This window comes from Triticum urartu, chromosome 1A, assembly GCF_056163025.1.
Source record: "Triticum urartu cultivar PI428250 chromosome 1A, HENAU_Tu73, whole genome shotgun sequence".
In the NCBI taxonomy this organism is placed as follows: domain Eukaryota; kingdom Viridiplantae; phylum Streptophyta; class Magnoliopsida; order Poales; family Poaceae; genus Triticum; species Triticum urartu.
In genome coordinates, this window is record NC_141873.1 from 18,402,014 (window position 1) to 18,422,468 (window position 20,455).

Genomic DNA, 20,455 nt, shown 5'->3' on the forward strand with positions numbered 1-20,455 from the left:
TGGACGTGATGCCTATATACATGATCATTGTGTTGGATATCATCATGATTATTCGCTTTTCTATCAATTGCCCAACAGTAATTTGTTTACCCACCGTGTGCTATTTCTCCAGAGAAGCCACTAGTGAGACCAAGCAAACTATGGGGACCTGCCAATGGCGGAGCTGATTGCCGTGGTAGCGTGGTATATCTGGTGGCAACGACGCCAGTTTGTGAGTGGTGAGACTATCCAATCGACTGATCGTACGGGCGTTTCTATCAAAGCACTGGCCACAAACTTTATAAGAGCAATGACTCCCAATCAACCAATTCGAAAGCATGATCACATGTGGAAGAGACCGCCTTAGGGTTTAGTTAAGGTCAATGTGGACACCGCATTTCATCATGACACGCAATCGGGTGCCACGGGAGCTGTTGCACGTAATGATAAGGGGAATTTTCTGGTTGCAGCTAACTGGTTTTTACCACATGTTACCAATGTCAGTTGTGTAGAATTGAGTACGATTTGTAATGGGCTCTATCTGGCAGCAAACGTTGGAGGTAACTGAGTGATCGTTGAATCAGATAGTACATTTGCGGTACAAACCTTGAACCAGTATGAGGACTACTTCAGCCCTGAAGTGAGAGCAAGGAATCAGATAGTACATTTGCGGTACAAACTTTGAACCAGTATGAGGACTACTTCGCCCCTGAAGTGACAGTAAGCGAATGCCATAACCTTGCTAATGAGTTTGGGAAAGTTTTGTATGATCATTGCTTCCGTGAAGCAAATGAGATAGCAGATTATTTAGCAAAGCTTTGCTTTAGGTCTAGAGCTTCTTCACTTTGGGTTTCCAACTCTCGTGACTCTATTTCTCATATGCTTGTAAATGACCTATCTATTATTTGAGAAATAAAGTCGTATTATTGTAAAGAAAGGTAATGAACAATATGATATGGCCCGCTGTGTAAAGTCTATAAATACTAGACGACCGAGTAGCTACCCGGGGAAGGAACCAAACACGCCTTGCCCAGGCTCCATCCAAGCAGCAGTTTTTACCAGGCAGGTATTTTCTCATTTCAAAATCATTTGGATACACAGGACTTGAGTGGAAATGCCTCGACGAGGATTTTCCACCAATTGAATTTGTTCATTTCACGATAGCATTTGAACAATTTGCTGTATGGGGATATGTATGTAATAAATGCGAGACACAACTAGTCAATTCAAGATGAATTTCTTCCATACAAAAGCTAGTCAATTCTGCAGGCGTTGCTAGGAATACAAAAGCTAGTGAGTTTCTTCCATACAAAAGCTAGTTAATTCAAGATTGATTTTTTTCAATACCCGCTCCAAGACATTACCAACAGGCGTTGCTAGGAATAATGCAGCCTGGAATCTTTATGGAACCAGCGCCAAGACATTACCAACACAACTACACAGCTGTTATCTTAACAAACACAACTACGCAGCTCCTATCTTGTCCTTGGGAATTAATCCTATCAGTTCTGCAATCTTCAGCTTCTTCCTGGCGTACTGCTCATACGTTCCAGAACACAAACTCTGAAAATGGAAAGAGTAAGATACTACATAAAAAATTACAGGTGGATACAATGTTGTTTGACAATATCTACCCAACAAACATACCGTCCAACGAATTTCTTGTGCAATCAGCTCACGGGCTTTATATTCTGGAACCTATAGAGACACAAAAGAAAGAAATCACACGAGAATATAACAGGAACCAATGGATGCTAAGATAACGCCATACTATACTTACACTGTCACTAATGCCTTTTGTGCACCGAGCAAACTACAAAGAAAGAAGACCAAATCAATTTGCATTGTAAAAGAATATATTGATTTATAACAGAAGCAATCACATATAGAACGCCTGTGGAACAAAAAACCTACAACACGCTCCATGTTGGAATCGCCGTAATTCAGCTCATACTTCATACTGCGGTCGTGTGCTGAATACAAGTTTTCACCATAAACTTGCTCAAGAGCATCTCTGAAACTCAGCTGAACATTGTCCAAGGGAAAAATAAATAACATCACCAAGCATAAGTAGAGAGAAAGTATTCACAAAACACAATCATCAGTAAAATAACAATGTTGTGTTTTGAAAAGGCTGATGTGCAGCGCTGACCTGATGATTATCATTGACCCGCTTCCAAATCTGATAGAAGACACCATCACGATCTTTCTCAAACATGAGATCCATGCGTGCATTCCATATATACTCCTGAATTTAACCGAAAGAATGCAATTGTTAAATACAACTATAACAAGGGCCGAATATCTAACTGAGCAAGGGATAGAGGAATTCTACATGCAAACCAGCAGCTGCTAGTTCCAGAGTCATGTTCTGAAACCCAGCTGCGATCCTACATGCTTGGAATGTGGCCTTTGAATGTATACGCGCCCACTAAATAATAGAACAGACAAGTTATTGTGGTGGTGCAACATTTATATAGAGATTTTTTGCAATTTCATGGTTTTGAGAGGTCAAATATGCATACCTCAATAGACGACTCATTTGTCAGCAAATACTGTTCAAGCCACTGTCAAGAACAAACATTGTTAGTCCAAGAAAATAAAAATACTGAACAAAGCTCTAAACTTGAACTAGCTGATGATTCCAAAAGGCATACTTTAATTTCCTTCACAATTGTTTCCCAGTATTGGAGATAATCTCTATCAGCGTCAGGGGTGCTATAAAATGCTCGGTATCTACTCCACCTTGTATACTCAAGGCCACCCTGCATCCGAGTAAAACAACAGGAAAACGACATAGTTCAGCTGTCCTGAGAATAACAAGCACTGAACATAAGCGAACAGGATGCTCTTAAGAGTACTGATTAGAGTACTTATGAAGTTTGAGAAGAGCCAAATAACACATAGTACTTGAACGTGTCAAAAATATACGGGGACTCGAAAAAAGGGGCAAACTTTGTTTATGCGTACGAAAACAGGATAGTAGTTTTATTCTGGGAGCAGCCTATAGCATGTGCGCCCAACTGAGGTTTTAGGACTTGTTCCATCCAAATAAAAATTGAAAATTAATCTCTGTTTGATTTTAACTGAAAGACCCCGCTAATTTATTAAAAGAACCCATATTCTAATATGTGCTTAATCTCCAAATGCTGCAATTTTCTTAGTTTTAGTGTTGAGTTTGTCCAAGGACCTTATGTATGCCTCTTAAACTCAGACTTAAAAGTCAAGCTACAAAGAAGTTACTTTCATATTAAGCAATTTTTTGCTATTGTCCATTCAAAGGGCAAATCAATAAGAAACTGGTTACCGACTGCATTTGTACATAGTATTAAATGTAGATGCATTACATAAATAAGTGCAGCGAATACGGTAATGACACTTACATCATTGAAAATGACTAGCCGCTGGTAGTCGCTCAAGGACTTTTTGTAACAGAGTTCGGAATCAAAATACCAACCAAAGAAGCCATCTTGGACGTAGTGAAAGAAGTAGTCGTTCTTGACGATAAGCTCTGGAGGGTACTTGCGTTCCAACGCAGCATCATCAATCTTGTCAACCGGCACTCCTTTCAGCAGCTACATACACAGATGGAGTAAGTACATAAGAGGGCATAACTCATTTTTCATGTATGGATGTATGTATGATAGATTAATAATGATAAACAGACAGGAAGGAGCATTGATGTGTGGGACAAATTAACTAACCAGGCAAGCTTTGATGCGATAAAGCGCATACTTGAGATGGAACTTGTTGGTCTCCTCTTGGTCCAGTTCGGTGTAAGTCTCAATTTCAGTCATGCGGGCCCCTAGCTTTTCACAGTCGCTTTTGTGTTGCTGCTTCGTGATAGCATCATTGGCCGGTTCAGCAACAACAACGACGGCCGAATCTTGTGAATCTCTGTCTCGTCCCTCCTGGGTCTCCTCGTTCAAGAAACACTGGATTTGATATTGTACTAGAGCAGCTCGCGACTCATCATCATGGAAAGATTTACGGGTAAGGGCTTCCAGGATTTCACGGGAAGGGATGTTTGACAAACCGGCGAGCTCCCATTCCGAGCCGACTGGCAATTCCAATTGGGCGAGGCGCGAGGCAACAATTTCATGGTACCTTGGCTCTGTTGCAGGCTCGTCGGGCGGCGGAGAGCCTCCATCGGAATCGACGACGGATCCAGACATAGCAGGCTCGTCGTCGGGGAGTCCGGGCGGCGGAGAGCCTCCATCCACACGGCTGCTGCTATCAGAGTCCGGATCGACAAGGGATCCAGACAAGGATGCGCCACCGTCACCAAGGCGCCGGCGGGACACTCCTTCAAGAGGCCTCCTCCGGCGGCGGCGCCGCTTCTGCGGCATCGGCATCTGATCGACGATCATAGGGGTAGGGGTGGAGCCGTCGCGACGGAGACGGGAAGGGGATCGCGATTCGGCCGCTAGGGTTTCGTGTGGATGGGGGGATTGGGGAGACGAGGACTGCATTTTTTCTTTTCTTTTCTTTTCTTTTGAGGGTCGGGAGACGAACGAGGACTGCAATTTAGGAGAGGCAAGCTGGGCCAAGCAGGCCCATCTCCCTTCCTCAACGCGTTTCGGTTTGACGAACAAAACCGCTGGCACAGTAAAAAACTTTTTTTTGGGCCTAAAAAACAGTTAAGTTTTGCCTATTCATAGATTACTCTAGATTTTCTGTTTTGAACATTTACTTGCCAACCTGCAGTTTGTTCTGGGAGCACCATCTAACATTGCAACTTTCAGGCAATACATATGGCATCACCATCTGATATGCCGAAAGAGCCTCCTGCTGCGACAATTCAGGTTCAGGTGCAATGGTGCGGCACCGATTATCCTGTGGGTGTAAAAGCAGATGCGGATATAGGGGAATTGAAGCGAAAAACATGTGAGGTGACGGGGCTCCCTTCAAAAAGGCAAAAACACATGAACCCTAAGAACAAGGAGTACAATGATGACCATCCCATTGGCTTGCTCCAACCACCTCACATGACAGATCTCATCAGGTAGCTTGCCAATTCTATTACAGTTCCATTTCAAATGATCTTCTATCCAATGTAGGCGTCAAATATATTTCTCACCATCATTCGACTGCATATGAAATTTGATCTTTGTTAACAAAAAAATTCAAATTTGGGCAGTTTGAATAACAAGGTTGCATACGACATATACAAGGATCATTTCTTTGGGGAGAAACCGACATGCAGCGTGAAGGCTACAAAGGACCGCATTGTAGATTTCGATGGGTCAAGAACAAAGCTGTACAAAGGAAAATATCAAGTAGGGAGCATGGAGATTCAGTGCCTTATCAAGTTCTACCAGCCAGAAGACAGAGCTGACCTTCTTCGTTCGATCGAACTGACGCGAACTTGGAAGCATCCAAATTTGTTGGTGATGGAAACTCTGTACAAGGAGACAGGTAACCAAGTTCAGCGTCTTGTGCTATCACCAGACACAGTCAATGGCTCGTTGCAAGGATACATCAACTCAAGGAAGGAAAAGGGAGAAGATGTGATTTCAAAAGCCAACGGCTCCTTTACTGACTTCTTTCTAAAGATGATACTGTAGGTAGTTCACTTAATTTCTGTTTATCCTTCCTTTCTACTCCTGCATTAATTATGATAATTTCTGCAGAGATCTTTGTGCTGTGTTGGACCAAATGGTGAAGCGCAGAGTATGCCCAAGAAAACTTGGTATGCAAAACTTATATCTCAAGAGCGTGGAGAATGCTGAACCAGAACTGAAAATACTTTTCGACAAGGGTAATCTATTTTCTGCGCATTCTTCATTTTATCGGTGAAGCATATGATTTTTTTATGGAAATCAGATGAAGACCATATTTTATTGGATTAAAGTTTTAGCTTCTTTTAGATGATTTGTTGTAGTGACTGCAGAAAAATATTGCCCAAACTCTGACTCAATGTAGTTGAAAGGGGAATCCTACTGCATATATAGAGAGAATCCTACTGCATAAAATTAAACACTGCAGACCAAAGTACTATTATGCAAATATTTTTACTTGACTTGTGAGGGTTTAAAGACAGACAAGAATCTGCAAATCAATTGCTATCTGATTTCAAATGAATGATGGAACATAATTACATTTATATATGTAACTTCGCTCAAATAGGTCCACTTTCCAGCTACAAATGACAAAAATGTAAGTAAACTACAAACTTAGGATTGAAACAATGTGGCTTATTGAAAACAACTCTGCTTTCCTGCTTACAGGCTGTTCCTGCTCACAACATGCAATTAGACTTAATTCTACACCTATTCCTTTGCCAATCAACAAATAGTATGACTTGACTGCCAAGTTCACAATTACATCATGAAGAGAGGTAGTATGTATCATAAGAACACAAAAAAATAATGTGGGGAACTTTGTCATATCCTCCAAATGTCAATAAAAAAGTGAGTAAAAGTCAACTCATGAGCAGGTAATGGGGATTAGGGAGTAGAATTGAAAAAACATGGAAGTATAGGCATAGTCCGATCATAGTTTTCAGATTTGATCTACATGAGTTATTTATTGTGATGAAGTGCATTACTGTCAGTGCCGTAAAGTGATTGCATACATCTATAGGTTTAATGGAACTCTAGTGCATGGGTTTCGCAAGGCTCTCACCCTTGATCATTCCTCTCTCTCCCTGTAACCTCCACATCTTCCGCCGGTGTCAACTCCACCCAGTCAAGATGCTGCCCTTCCCTGACCTGGGCTACTCGCCTACTCCTCTTTTTACCCTACTCACCATGTTCATATAGATTTGTAGGCTTATACATGCTGTATTATCAGTCACAATATACTACTAGCAATACAACACTAGAGCTGCCAAGCATAGCTCATACACATTTTGTTCACCTGCTGACAAGCAACAACATTGACTCCTTGCTATCTGTGACTCAATTTGCAGTTGATTGTCTGCATGAATCTAATAAAAAACAACAGTTGACCACCTTATGTACTGACATCAAAGCTATCTGCACTTCCAATGGCTCCGTACCCAAGGACGTGGGGACAGAAGCATTCTGCAATTTCCTTGGGAAGGAAGCCATGATGTTTATTGGAAGAAATCTTGCAAAAACTGCAAGGCATTATCCAATCATGTGGACAAATGTGCAAAAAAGCAAGTACCTCATTGATCTGATACCTTCCAGTGTAGATGTTCGGAATGCCATCAATGAGACTAGAATTGTGTGGCCTACAAGTAAAGATGGTGATATGTGTCAGGAGTTGCAAGAACTGAAGAAACGTGTTGATGCAGAAAATTACAACATCAAGAAAGAAAGGCAAGCCTTAGAAGAACAGAAGCAACACTTAGAAGAAGAAAAAGCGAAGATCATACATGAGAAGGTCGATGATGAAGAGAGTAGGAAAAAGAGGCTAGCCATGATAGAAGAACATTTAGCAAAAAATCAACAGGACACTTATAAATTGAGGCCTGAAATCAACTGGAACTACAATATAAAATATGCTCATGATCTTATTAGGCTGACCAGAAACTTGTGGAAGCATTATGACACATATCCCTTGACCATCAAGGTAAATATCTCGATGTCTTGTAATGATTTTATATTGTTTCATGAAGAAGCAATATGGTAACAGGAATTATTTGATGGCAGACATTCTTGAAGAGTAAAGATGAAATACTGGCTGCTCTGGAGAAATGGTGCCCCAACGTTTGGTTTCTCTTGTACAATGCCGTTGGTTTAGTCTGTAAGTGGTTGTGTTCATCACTAATCTTGATCTCTCTTTCACATCTTGTTTTGTGATCCTCCTTGTTGTTTTTTTGCTGCAGGATGAAGTGCCGACCAAAGATGGTTATGATATTGCCATGTGGTCTCATTTCAAGTAGGATAGTTTGGCATGGATGGGTTTACCTTGTCTGACATATCATGCATGTTTGATTGATCCCTCTGAAGCATGGTTTGAACTGTTACCACTTGACTAGTAGTAATCTTCAGTCTGAGCCTGCAAAGGAATCTGCTAAAAAAGGCTGTGTTGATGATGTTGTTTAGAAGGGAGCAGAAGTTGGTTAATGAGATTTCTGTGAATTGTTTGTTGTATTTGCTGAATTAATATCTTGGTGATTCGATGCTCCGATAATTCGCAAGAGCGCTCGTCCACGCCTGCTCACGGAATCGGTTGGCGTCCATCAGGGTCGAGAGAATTAGCGCGTGTGGTATTCTGCCAGTGGTCTACGGATATTTTAATGCGAGGGGAGATGGGAGAGGGATGACGTTTGTATCTAGCGGAGCGACGGTCGTTAGAGGATAGCGGCAACATTAAGATACGTGGGCGTTTATCCCGCTTTGCCTGCGCAACCGCTGCTGCATGGTTTGGTTGCTGTGTGTCCTCTATGCGGCGCCGATACCCAACTTGTAGAAACAAATTCAGGAGAAAAGCAGAGTTTCATCAGTAGTTGGGTGTGAGCTGACGGATTATGAAGTAACTTAAGGAGACTAACCTCGGAGGGGAGCTGATGGTGATGCAAGTCGCCGGGTCGGCCATTCATATGTAGGCAGATAGCTTTTGTTTGTGGCTGAAAGACGTGACATGAACTGAGTGTACATAGCTTCAGCTTTGCTTTCGAGTTGCGTGAACATATGTAGCAGCGGTTCATTGTGCCGAGCTTCCGTTTTGCTGGCCAAAGTGGTTGCTGGTGGTATGTGATCTGTAGCAAAGTTGAGCATACCTTTGCGAATCTTTGAGCAGACCTCTGCGGCAATGAACTGACGAGCAACATTTTCGACAGCAGCCCCTGAGTAGATGGAGCCCTCGAGCAGTGTTGGGTGGATGCACCAGTTGGATGTGCCAATTGACCCTTCTGGCTTTGTCTTTTTTTTTTGCATGCAAGCAAAGAAAATAGTTTATATAGGATCAGTGGTCCGACTAACTAAAAAGCAGGATAATGTATGAAATATTTGTGCACAAAAGGAATGGTTCTTTTTCTGTTGTTGTGCTATTTTTATTTCTAGTAGCTTATTATTATTTTTTGATCGGTGCACCGGTAGCAGCACAAGCACCGGTGCACTAGTTTTTGTTTGATGATGAAGGGCGAGGTCGCAGAAGTAATTACCTTGAATTTGAGTACGCCATCTCTTGTGCCAAAGCGAATAAGTTTTTCAGGATGTCGTCGGTGTATGCAGACAGGCAAGGCCACACATTGTCGGTGAGGTTGCTGTCTAGAAAATCCATCCATTCGGCGAAGAACACCTGCAGCGACAAGATCAAGGTGGAAACAAAGGGACAAAAAGGCGCACATCAGCCATGCACGCACGTAGATTCAACGCATCGCATTTTCTGTCAGATGCAAATTGGATGATGTTACATCTTTACTGGCTAAGTACCGTGTTGATGCCGGTTATGTACCAATGGAACATGCGAAAGTCACCGTCGGAGTTACCGGCCCGAAGACGGGGCTGTTTCCGTATATCACTGTTGTCTTCTACGGTGGTACAGCCTGCACTGCCACTGGAGGCAATTGTCGCATGCACGCGTCGATGTCCAGTTCGCCAGCACTACCAGGAGCAGGCGAGGACGAGCGCTCTATCGCCGCATCCTTCGATGCTCTAGCTTTTAAGCTGTCTGCCTTTGCAATGCATGTTGTGTTATAGAACAAGAGAGTTGTGGAGAGCTCACATCCACCCCACCCCACCGAGTCCTCCACGGCTGCACCTGAAGATCGTGCACAGAAGAAGCAGAGTGCTGTCTCCCGCTATGCACCGACCCGATCATGAGGCTGCCACACACATGGGGCAGACAGCTGGCCGCCGGATCTGGCGCCCCAACTGAGGGACGCGGCCTGGAGGGCGTGCGGCGCATCAGGTAGCAGTGGGAGGTAGATGGAGGACGGAGGAGTGGTGGGGTTGGAGGAGAGACGAGAGCAGGGAGAGAGGTACCAGCGGGGGCGCCCCGCCGCCGTCCGCCGAGATCGGCCTCCTCCGACGGCGGCAGGCGGATTTGGTGGCTAGGTTAGGGGACTTTTGGGCGGTCGGGAGCAACCTGCGAGGCGGCCGAGTCCCTTCAGCTCTTACGTGCATCTACAAAGCCAACCCGCAACTGTCTCGACCGCGCTGTCCACGTGGCCCAGCATCAATTTTTTTTGAGAGAACGTCCGCCTTTATTGATTAAGCAACAAACTTACACAGAGTCTCCCGGATGCAATCCGGAGCAGAATGAAAAATACAAAGACTAGAAGAGTTCAAACTAGATCTAGCTAGCATATGAGCTAGAACATTACAATGCCAACAAACATGCTGGAAACAAGTTGAAGAGAGGCCGCCCGCCAAGAGCTTGATCTCTGAAAGAACAGAACCCACCTCCGAGCGATCCCTCGTGGGAGAAGAGAGGCGCTGCACCACCGAGAGGCAATCAGTGTTGAAGATGACGTCGAAGAAACCCTCCTCTCGAGCCAAGGCGACAGCACGCCGGAGCGCCATGGCCTCAACCAGCTCGGGAGGCCGTGCGCCCAGAAGAGGTTCAGAACAGGCTGCTACACAGCGCCCCACATGATCGAGCACCACCACACCCAAAGCAGACTTGCCCAATTCCTTCGACACCGCAACATCAGAGAAAGCCAACACCGAACCCTGCGGCGGCGGAGACCAAGGACAACCCGAAAGGGAGGTCTCACGCCTAGGAGCAGGAGCATGGTCATATAAATGTCGAAAGATCAGGTCGATGTAGGCCTTTGCTCTTGCAGCAGTATGTTTTGGCTGGGGCGCCACAGATTCATTCCTCGCCACATTCCGTGCTTCCCAGATATGCCAAATGGCAACCGTAAGAACAATTGCCTCTCGGTCCGAGCACCCTGACAAGAAGTTGAAAAGCCATTGTTTGGGGGAGGAAAAAGATGCGCGCCGGAGTTTGATGTGGAAGAAGCATTTGATGTCGTCCCACACAGCACGAGCATGAGGGCAGAAGAGCAGTGCATGCTCCACTCGCTCCGTTCTACCGCAAAAAGGGCAGTCCGTCCTAGTAGGGACTTGGCGAAGACTGAGCTGATCACCTGAAGGTAAGCAATCATGAGCAAGGCGCTAGAGCACAATCTTCATTTTATTGGGAACCTTGACCCGCCACAGGGCCTTCCAAAGCTTCTCCTCCGCTGGCCAGCCTGAACTTTGGCCCAAACCATTGCTGCTTCGGTCTTGGAGAAACCAACTTGTTCTTGCAAAATTGTATGCAGTTTTGACTGAATACTCGCCAAACCTTGTGAAAGGCCATCGCACAAAATCTGTTCCACCATTCCTATCAACCGGGACTTGAAGAATTTCCTCGGCCACTCCAGGAGAAAAGAAAGCCCGGACGGTCTCCTCGTCCCAAGCCTTCCTGTCAGCATCAATAAGACAGTGAACTGTGGCAGTAGTAGGAATAGGCGAGGTGGGTTGCAGCAAACTTGGTGGAGTAGACGGGATCCAATGATCAGCAAGGATATTAATCTGCCGCCCGTCTCCGATCCCCCACTGCACTCCCCGCTTGAGTAGATCACGTCCATGCATAATACCACGCCACATGGCCGACACCGTCCGTGGCACCGAGGCATTCCAGAAGATGCAATTGGGGTAGTATCTACCCTTCAAAACTCTAGCACACAATGAATCAGGTTCAGTTAGAAGTCTCCACCCTTGCTTACCCAGCATTGCTTGGTTGAAGAGGGTCATATCCCTAAAACCCATGCCACCGAGAGACTTGGGTGTCGAAAGCCAGGCCCAAGATCTCCAATGAAGCTTCTTCCTACCGTCCTCCCTTCCCCACCACTGATCAGCCACAATTTGTCTGAACTTTTCACAAGTGGCAACCGGAAGGCGAAAACAGCTGGAGACGAAAGTAGGAATGGCCTGAGTGATAGACTTAAGCAGAGCTTCATTCCCCGCCCTAGATAATGGCCGGTCACTCCACCCGAAGATGTTCTGCCAAGCTCTGTCAGTCAAGAATTTGAACGTACTAGTGGGAGAATTACCAACCTCGGTAGGCATGCCAAGATAGAAGTCATGAAAGGTTTCATTATAAACACCGAGTCTGGACTTCACCCTGTTCTTGATGCTGTCCGGGCAATTCCGACCAAAATAGATAGATGATTTCTCCTTATTTATAACCTGGCCAGACCCACCACAATACTTCTGTAAAGCTGAGTCCAAGGAGTCCACACTACGCTGGTCACTCTTAGCAAAGAAGATGCTATCGTCCGCGAATAGGAGGTGTGAGATAGGAGGGCCTTGATGGCCGTTTTTGATCCCATGTAGCTCGCCACAACACTCCTTCTGGAAGAGTAGACTAGACAAACCTTCAGTGCACAGAAGAAACAGGTAGGGACTAATTGGATCCCCTTGCCGGATGCCCCAGGAAGGAACCACAGGCTCAGTAAGCTCACCATTGACTCTGATGGCATAACGAACCGTAGTAACACACCTCATCACAGAATCAATCCAAGCCGGTGCGAAACCCAGCTTAGTCAGGCAGGCATGAAGGTAGCTCCATTCAACACGATCGTAGGCCTTCATCATGTCAATCTTGAGGGCAAAGAAGGGTTCTTTCACCCGTTGCTTTCGAATGGTATGCATACATTCATAGGCAATGAGTGTGTTGTCCATGATTAATCTGCCCGGAACAAAAGCACTTTGACATTCAGAGAACACGACAGGTAGCAGCACCTTCAGACAGTTGGCTAGCACCTTCGAAGCAATTTTGTAAAGCACGTTACAGAGACTGATCAGTCTGAAATTCTTAAGGTGCTTCGGTCTCGTAGTCTTGGGGATAAGAACAATAACTGAATCACAAAAACCCTCCGGGATCGGCCTGCCCTCAAGGAAACCACGAACAGCCTGACAGATATCCTCCTCAAGAAAACTCCAGTGGGTCTGATAGAATAGAGCTGGAAACCCGTCCGGACCTGGAGCCTTCGTCGGGCCCATTTGGAAAAGCGCAGACTTGATTTCCTCGTTGCAGTACGGCTTGCAGAGATCATCATTCATCGCGGCCGTGATTTTATGAGGGATAGCGTCCACAACCCCATCCCCACCCTGGCATGGTTCAGAAGTGAATAACTTTTCATAGAAATGATCCACCATCCCCTTGATTTCACCCTGGGCAGAACATAAGGAGCCGTCCTCTCGGGCCAGAGAATGAATCCTGTTCGTGCGTCGGCGGGCCGACGCCCTGGCATGGAAAAACTCCGTGTTGCGATCTCCGGCCTTCAGCCAATCAACACGGGACCGCTGGCGCTCCATGACCTCCTCCCGCTCAAAGAGCTCACACAACCGTCCCTCGATAGACCGCTCCTCATCCAGAGACGCAACTGATGGAGGTAGTGACTTGATTGTGGCCAGGCGGCGTTCCAGTTTCCCAATTCTCTTCCGAACATTGCCAAACGCCTCTTTGCTCCAAGCTCGCAGAGAACCCGCAACGTGTTGCAGGTTAGACCAAGTAGATTGTAGGGAGGGGCTGCCATCACGCCCCTCCGACCATGCACGTTCAAGGGTCTCCGTGTAGTCCTCTGCACGGAGCCACATTGCCTCAAACCGAAAGCCCTGCTGTACCGAAGGGCGTTGATCATGAGCAGCCCTATAGTCCAGCAAAACAAGGACCAGATAATGATCTAATGATGTAGCGATGAGATTCACAACCCCGCACTCCTGGAATAAGCTAGAGAAGGCACCATTTGCCACAGCCCTATCAAGGCGGCCCTTGACATGAGTATTCTGATCCTGTTTATTGCACCACGTAAACCTTGGCCCCGAGCAACCCAAGTCTGAGAGGCCACAATCCATTAAGCAGTCCCTAAAGGCAGAGATCTGAGAGTCCGATCGGTCTCTAGGGCCGCAGTGTTCATCTTGGGATAAGACCTCATTAAAATCCCCGCAGCATAACCACGGGCCATCCCACATTGGTTGAAGACGCCGGAGCAGCTCCCAAAACTGTGGTCTGTCCTCTCTTCGAGGCTCCCCGTACACAAAGGATGCACGCCATACCACTCCACCACTGGTCTTGACATGGGTATCAATGCATCGCTTATTAGCGGCCTTCACAGAAACATCCACCGAATCCTTCCAGAATAAAGCAAGGCCTCCACTAAGGCCCTCGCAACTCATAGCAAAGCAACCCGAGAAACCCAGAGACCACATAAAGTTCCTGACACGGTTATCCCTCATCTTCGTTTCGGACAGAAAGAGGAGGGAGGGTCGGTAAAGCTTCACCAACCAGCGAAGCTCGCCAACTGTCGAGTCCGACCCCAGGCCCCGACAGTTCCAGCATATGAGACTCATTACGTCTGGCGGGGCTGCCCTGCAGCCTCCGCCTGATCTGCCGATTGAGAAGTTGAGAGACGAAGCTTCTTGTTGGACTCATCATCAAAGTTCTGAATCTCCTCCACAGCAGCCCCAGAACCTCCAGAAACAAGAACTAGAGCCAAGGTATTGTCATCAGAATGCCCATGACTGGAAGACGGTCCGAGAGCCTTTACAGATTTTCTTTTATGGCCAGCAGTTCCAGACTTCTTCTTTTGTGAAACAGGAAACAGTTCACGCCCTGGATCGCCCGAACGACCAAGTCCACGTCCACGGGAAGCCCTCCCACGGCCCCGGATAGGGGCGTCCCCATGTTTGATGGGAGAAGAAACCTCACCGTCAACAACCTCCTTGTGTGACTGATCGCCAGGCTTAATCCTAGCCGGAGCAGCAGCCCTAGTCTCCTCGACAGAACCAGCCGCCGACGAGGAGGCCGAGCTGGATCTCGAACTCGCTGATTTCTTCGAGTGATCATCACTGACACACAACTTTTTTGCAGCATATGGTAGCTCACCATTCTCGTCTCTGGCACCTGGTTTAGGACACATGATCGAAGAGTGACCAAGCCGACCACAAGAGAAGCAATAGAACTGCAATCTTTCGTACATAACAGAGAAAGTCTCGGTCCTTTGCAGCTTCAGGGAGGTCACGGTGACATATCGAACAATAGGCTCCTGGGCTGCGATCTTAGCCCGAACCCTCATAAAGCTCCCCCAGCAACGACCATCAGTATCTGATTCCACCTTGGATATTCGCCCAATGGGTTTGGCAAACTCCAATCCCAACTTAGCCTTCATAAGCCTTGGAGGAACATGCATGATCCGAGCCCATATCGCAAGGCGTTCAAACTGAACTTGCATAGGCTGGATATTGAGATCAAAAACCTTTAGGAGAACGGCATGCTTGCCCACCATCCATGGACCACCGCCGAGCACCCTGGCCCTGTCAACCTGAGTACCAAACTCCGCCACAAAGACATTTTCCCTAGTAGGATGAAACAACAGGCCTCTCGGGTTCCCCCAAGCCGGTCGCATCACCGAAGAGATCGTGTGGATGTGAAGCACATTGGGGGACAGCACCTTCCCCACTAGGGCACAATCCGGGGCTACCAGATCTACCTCATCTTCGTCATCCAGGATCACAGGTTGCGCCTCCACCGCAGTGAGACGCAGGCGGTCCATCAATTCTTCTACATGATCTGCGGAAACGGAACCGGCCCCCGAAGGGGACACTCCCTTGATCTCCGCCATCACCCCGACGCTGGATCGCACCGGTATGGGATCGTTCCCACCGCCGCCCAGCACAGGCAGATCGCCCAACATGGCATCAGTCCTCACCCCGTCCTGCGCCCCCGCCATCGGACCCCAAGTCGCTCTCAAACTCCACGCTGCCAAGGGTGGGTAGCGGTCCAACGAGCGCCCCTGAGTCACCCCGAACAGCGCCAAGCCAAGGAACGCGGTGTGCCGACGAGGCAGAGAGGAGAGAGGGGAAAGGGGAGGAGGGATCGAATCTGGGATGCAAAATCACAGACCCAAACGTAGATCAAACCCTAGGAACCGCCCATCGCCAAGGAGTCGCGGGAGCCCTAGGAGAGAGAACATACCCCGTTTATTTTAAACCTTGGCCCAGCATCAATTTATGAAGCGATCCAGACGCAATTTCTCGCGCAAACCGGAGAAACATAGGGCTTTGCAAGAGTCCGGACCGCTACTTCGCCAGCCTTTAATCACCTAGTCGCACGCAAATCCCTCCCGCGCTCCCGCGCGTTCCCGCAACACGCTAGCTCCCCGCGTTCATGATGCTGTAGAGCGCGCCGCCCACAATGAAGACGGCACAGGGCAGACACAACCTCTCGTTGCCTCAGCCATTGAAGTGGTGCGTCGGCCGAGGGCGCCGCCCATGACACGTCTCCGGTCTTCGTGCCCGTTCAATGTGGGAGACGCATTTACTGGGCGGGACGGGACGGCTATCTACCATGCTCTTTCAATGCCCTATACGTCCGTGTGCCGTTATTAAGCAGGCTCGCCGGTCGAGAAACTCACTACAACGCCGCACATTGACACACCCGGACGCCTGGCCTCACCGGAGTCCGCTATTTAAGGGCAGCCACACCCGGCTATCTCCACAACACAAAAAATCCTCCTCCTCCTTTGCTCCACATCCGCCATGAATGCCAGAGGGAAAGGACCGTGGGGCAGTCCGTCACGAAAGATGAAGCACGCGGTGGTCGCCCTTGCCACTACCTAGCAGAGCCGCCGTGCCCGGCAGATGGAGGCCTGCTTGCCGGCCAGCTTGCCTGAGGTCTCCGACGACGAGGACGACACCAAGACGGACACGGGCTCCGACCCTCCTGTGCACGCCGCCTTCGCCATGGAGCAGGCGCATGCACACTACAAAGCTGTCATGGCGGAGTTGCAGCCTGCGCCGACGCCTTTGTCGTGTTCCAGCAGGCACAAGAGGAACATCGGTACAACCTGTTCCTCCTGGAGCAGCACCGGCTGGCGGAGGGCTAGATCTACGGTGAGCACGTGAGCGAGGAGGCCGTGGCGAACCCCAACCTCGCCGCGGAGCAGCGTGCCATCTGTAATGTCTTCCGTGCTCAAGCCACCGCTCGTCAGAAAGCCATTACTGCAGGAATGCCTAGCATTGGCGGGTGCCAAAATGGCCAGCAATGGCGGGCCATGCTCCAGGGGCTCCCACTACTGACCTTCTGCCTCTGCTATAATGACATCAGTGGCTGGTGGGCAATCCTATTTGCCCATCACTGGTTTATGTGATCAGTTGTGGCGGGCGGTAACTATCACCCGCCACAGCTACCTCTTCAACCTCTGGCCATTCCAGCACCGATTTCACATTACAACATACAAATAACCACATTACATCATACAACTAACATAAGAGATCATACACATTACATTTAACATAGCAATAATCTGAACTTCATACAAATAGATGTACGCATTAGTGTACAACAACTCACGTCGCACCATTAGTACGTACACATACATATATGACAGCATGATAACAACAATATCATAATGACAATGAGCTGGATAGAGATAATCAAGTTCTTTACTCGTCCACTTGTCCACACGGTCTTGCATATTTCATATTTGATTTTCTCTTTGCGGACGTAATCTATAATACCTAAATAGATGATCCCCACTAATCTATTTTTCTTGACATGTAGCTACTCCACCTCAGCAATCCACCACATCAGCAATTGTTTTATTTCTCTACCATTTTTTTGAGACAATCTACCATTTTTTATTGACATAGTGGTGTTGCAGCGTCCTCCGTTTTCATTCATTTATGTAGACTTATAAACCACCTACCGAAGCCCAATGGTCTCCTGAGAAGAAGAAGCCCAACCGTATGCTTTCCGTTTCCACCTCCTGTACGCATTCGTTATATCATCGTATATCCCCAACCTCTCCCCACCCAATGCTTCAATACATCAGCTTCTCCTTCCCTCACCGCCCCTCCCCTCCCCTCCGAACATCTATCTGCTTCTCCTCCAACCCCTTCTCCACCACGGTATGCTTCTCCTGCAGTTTCATACTACCGGCTGCCTCATCCATCCTCCACTGCAAGCACCAACAAGGTACATGCATCGCCTCCTCCACATCCACGAGGTGGTGCAGACACTAGTAGAAAACGGGTCATTAGTCCCGGTTTTAGAGGCCCTGCAACCGGGAAAAAATGTTCAGGACTAAAGCCCAAAACTATTAGTCCCGATTGGCTTACGAACCGGGACGAAAGGGGCTCCACGTGGCTGCTGCACAATGCTCAGGTAGGAGGACCTTTAGAGCAACTCCAATGGGGCGACCCATTTCGTCTGCCGCCGTCCATTTGGGTCGGCACGGACACAAAAGGCGGCTCAATGCGCCAACCCAAATGGATGCGCGTCCGCTTTTCGTTCGCGGGCGACCCATTCCTGGCCCATTTTTAAGCCGGATTTGTGTCGGCGCGGACCGAGACGGACGCGCGCGCGCTCGCCCTCTCCCCTCCCTGGGCCCGCTGGTCGGTGGCACATTGGCCTCCCCTCTCCCCCCAGCCAACAGCAACCCTCATCCGCCTCCTTCGTCACTGACGCCGCCGCCCATTTTTTGTCGGCGACTCTGCCAGCTGCCGCCGCCTCCACATCCGCCCACTCCCCCCGTCGCCCGCCACCGCCGTTTTGCCGCCGGGGGAGCAAACTGGTTCCCACCGTCGCTGCCCCCACCACACAACCGCCCGCTACCAAGAAGCCGCCTCGCCGGCCCGGCCAGATCCGACCGGCATGCTCGTCGGACACCGGCCCACTCATCGGACACCGGCAGGGCAGCTAGCTGGTCTGTGCGCGCCGCGACTCCCCTCGCCGGCTGTCTCCTTACAGTCATTGCAGTCATGTCCGCATAATCGTTGGGATCTTTACCTCCCGAGTCTAGACAGTTACTAATCCCTCGTGAAGCTTAATGGATAGCAGAATGAAGTGGAATTTGAGCCCATGGTATGGTGAAACTTCTTCTTTGCAACATTTTGCTTGTTTGTCAGTGACCTTTGCTTACCCTTTTTCGATTTCTTGTAGGCCACAAATGCGGGCTAGTGATCTCTTATCTTCTCATATTTACCGGTGAATTCTGGAGTCTCGTCTTTGTCGACAAACTTTGCGTTCAAATGTTCTTCCAGTTCTTGAATAGTTCTGCCATCTTCTTAAGAGCAAATGCCTTGACCTTTGTCTATATAACTGGGTTATTAGGATCCTCCTCTGGCGGTAGGTTGAAATTTGTCATCAGCGAGTTCTAGAGATCGTTCTTCTGTCTATCCTGGACATAAGAAACTTCAGGGTCCTTCTTATTCCATTCTTGGATGCTTATCGGGACGCTGTGCCTAACAACAACTCCGCACTGACGTACAAATGCGTCCTTGGTCCGCTTGGGAGCAATCAGTTGGCCATCTCGAGCGATTTCTTCGACCATGAACCTTTCATCCTGGCCCAACCTTTTTTTCAGGCCTCGTCTCCTTACGGATGTTTGGCTCGATCCGGAGGGCTATAAAAGAAGAAAGAAGTGTTAATATATGTACATACAAAACAATTAATGCATCTAAAAGCAAAAAGTGCCTGACATAAGAAAGTACCTCGCCGGACTTTGCAACAGTTAAGGCTCCCTCCTCCGTTCGGTCACCGGAGCCGTGATCATGATCTCCTTCCTCCACCATTCTGTCACCTCCATCGTGATCATGGTCTCCTCCCTCCTCCTCTCCTTCCTGACCATCAGTGTCATTGAGAAACAACAAGGGAGCACCTCCGGCGAGGATTATACCCCCAACAACTCTTCTTGTTCTAAGTCTCTATCCATAGTAGTTTTTGCAAATATTACAACCATGAGAGATGTATTGGTGGCAAACATGGACCTAGCTAATCACAAGATTGAATCATATGCATATATGAGCAATGGATCAGTCGCAAACATCATGCAAAGTTATAGGGGGTCATACTTTCGAGAGAGGATACTTCGCGGACCGCTTCTCTCATGCATGTCCGACGTCCCTCGGCCTTGAGAGTTTGTCGGGTAGGGGCGGGAGGGGGTAGGAGATCGACAACACTCTTTCTTCTAGGGTTTGGGTGGCCTCAAGAGTTGGTCGGGTAGGGGCGGGAGGGGGTAGGAGTCCGGAAGTAAAATTTGAATATATATATGAGTTTATCGGGGTTATGTTTTAATGGAACAAAATTTGTTGTAGCATTATATATAAGACCCCACCCGCCACCTCCGACAAACGGGTAGGGGCGGGCGGGGGTAGGAAATCGACAACGCTCTTTCTTCTAGGGTTTGGGTGGCCTCGAGAGTTGGCCGGGTAGGGGCAGGAGGGGGTAGGAGACCGGAAGTAAAACATAGTAAAATTGCCTCTCCCTGATTTCATTATCATCATGTCCATTTAGTAAAGTTGTCTCTCCCCGATTTAGGCAAAGTAAAACTTAGTAAGATCATCATGCCCATTTAGTAAAGTTGCCTCTCCCCGATTAAAGAAAAGACAATATGCATACATCCATGGATCATCCATACATCATTGCTCATATATTCAAACTTAATATACATTGTGGTACCCCGGCTCAGAGCAACCGGTTTACCTTGCATTACCAGCCCAGAGATCTAGTCTTCTGGCAACACATAACAATTTGGTACAGAAAACAACCGCTTTTGTCGTGG

At 47.9% G+C, this 20,455-nt stretch overlaps 3 protein-coding genes and 1 long non-coding RNA gene across 5 annotated transcripts; 1 reads left to right on the forward strand and 3 right to left on the reverse strand.

The window, feature by feature from the left end:
• Positions 1-1,197: 1,197 nt before the first annotated feature.
• LOC125542967 (uncharacterized) lies at positions 1,198-4,491 on the reverse strand. Its single transcript, XM_048706202.2, has 10 exons — positions 3,684-4,491; positions 3,363-3,554; positions 2,637-2,744; positions 2,505-2,546; positions 2,315-2,410; positions 2,132-2,227; positions 1,894-2,004; positions 1,760-1,792; positions 1,627-1,677; positions 1,198-1,542 (listed from the first exon to the last, which is right to left on the reverse strand). The coding sequence occupies exons 1-10, from the start codon at positions 4,449-4,451 to the stop codon at positions 1,444-1,446; spliced, it is 1,596 nt and encodes a 531-aa protein (XP_048562159.1). The 5' UTR covers positions 4,452-4,491; the 3' UTR covers positions 1,198-1,443.
• A 2,174-nt stretch (positions 4,492-6,665) lies between these two features.
• On the forward strand, positions 6,666-8,060 carry LOC147988487 (uncharacterized). 2 transcript variants are annotated; one of them, XR_015615419.1, is made up of 3 exons: positions 6,666-7,521; positions 7,602-7,695; positions 7,778-8,060. XR_015615419.1 is itself a non-coding variant. In XM_087541744.1 (2 exons), the coding sequence occupies exons 1-2, from the start codon at positions 6,760-6,762 to the stop codon at positions 7,749-7,751; spliced, it is 912 nt and encodes a 303-aa protein (XP_087397870.1). In that variant the 5' UTR covers positions 6,666-6,759; the 3' UTR covers positions 7,752-7,785. The 2 variants fall into 2 exon arrangements, 1 of the variants encoding a protein (XP_087397870.1); XM_087541744.1 differs by having other exon boundaries at positions 7,602-7,785.
• A 224-nt stretch (positions 8,061-8,284) lies between these two features.
• Positions 8,285-9,962, reverse strand: LOC147988488 (uncharacterized). Its single transcript, XR_015615421.1, has 3 exons — positions 9,330-9,962; positions 9,059-9,195; positions 8,285-8,816 (listed from the first exon to the last, which is right to left on the reverse strand). It is a non-coding gene; the product is annotated as an uncharacterized LOC147988488 (long non-coding RNA).
• A 4,280-nt stretch (positions 9,963-14,242) lies between these two features.
• On the reverse strand, positions 14,243-15,298 carry LOC147988489 (uncharacterized). Its single transcript, XM_087534927.1, has one exon. It carries the CDS (start codon positions 15,296-15,298, stop codon positions 14,243-14,245), a length of 1,056 nt encoding a protein of 351 aa, XP_087391053.1.
• Between the last annotated feature and the right edge of the window lie 5,157 nt (positions 15,299-20,455).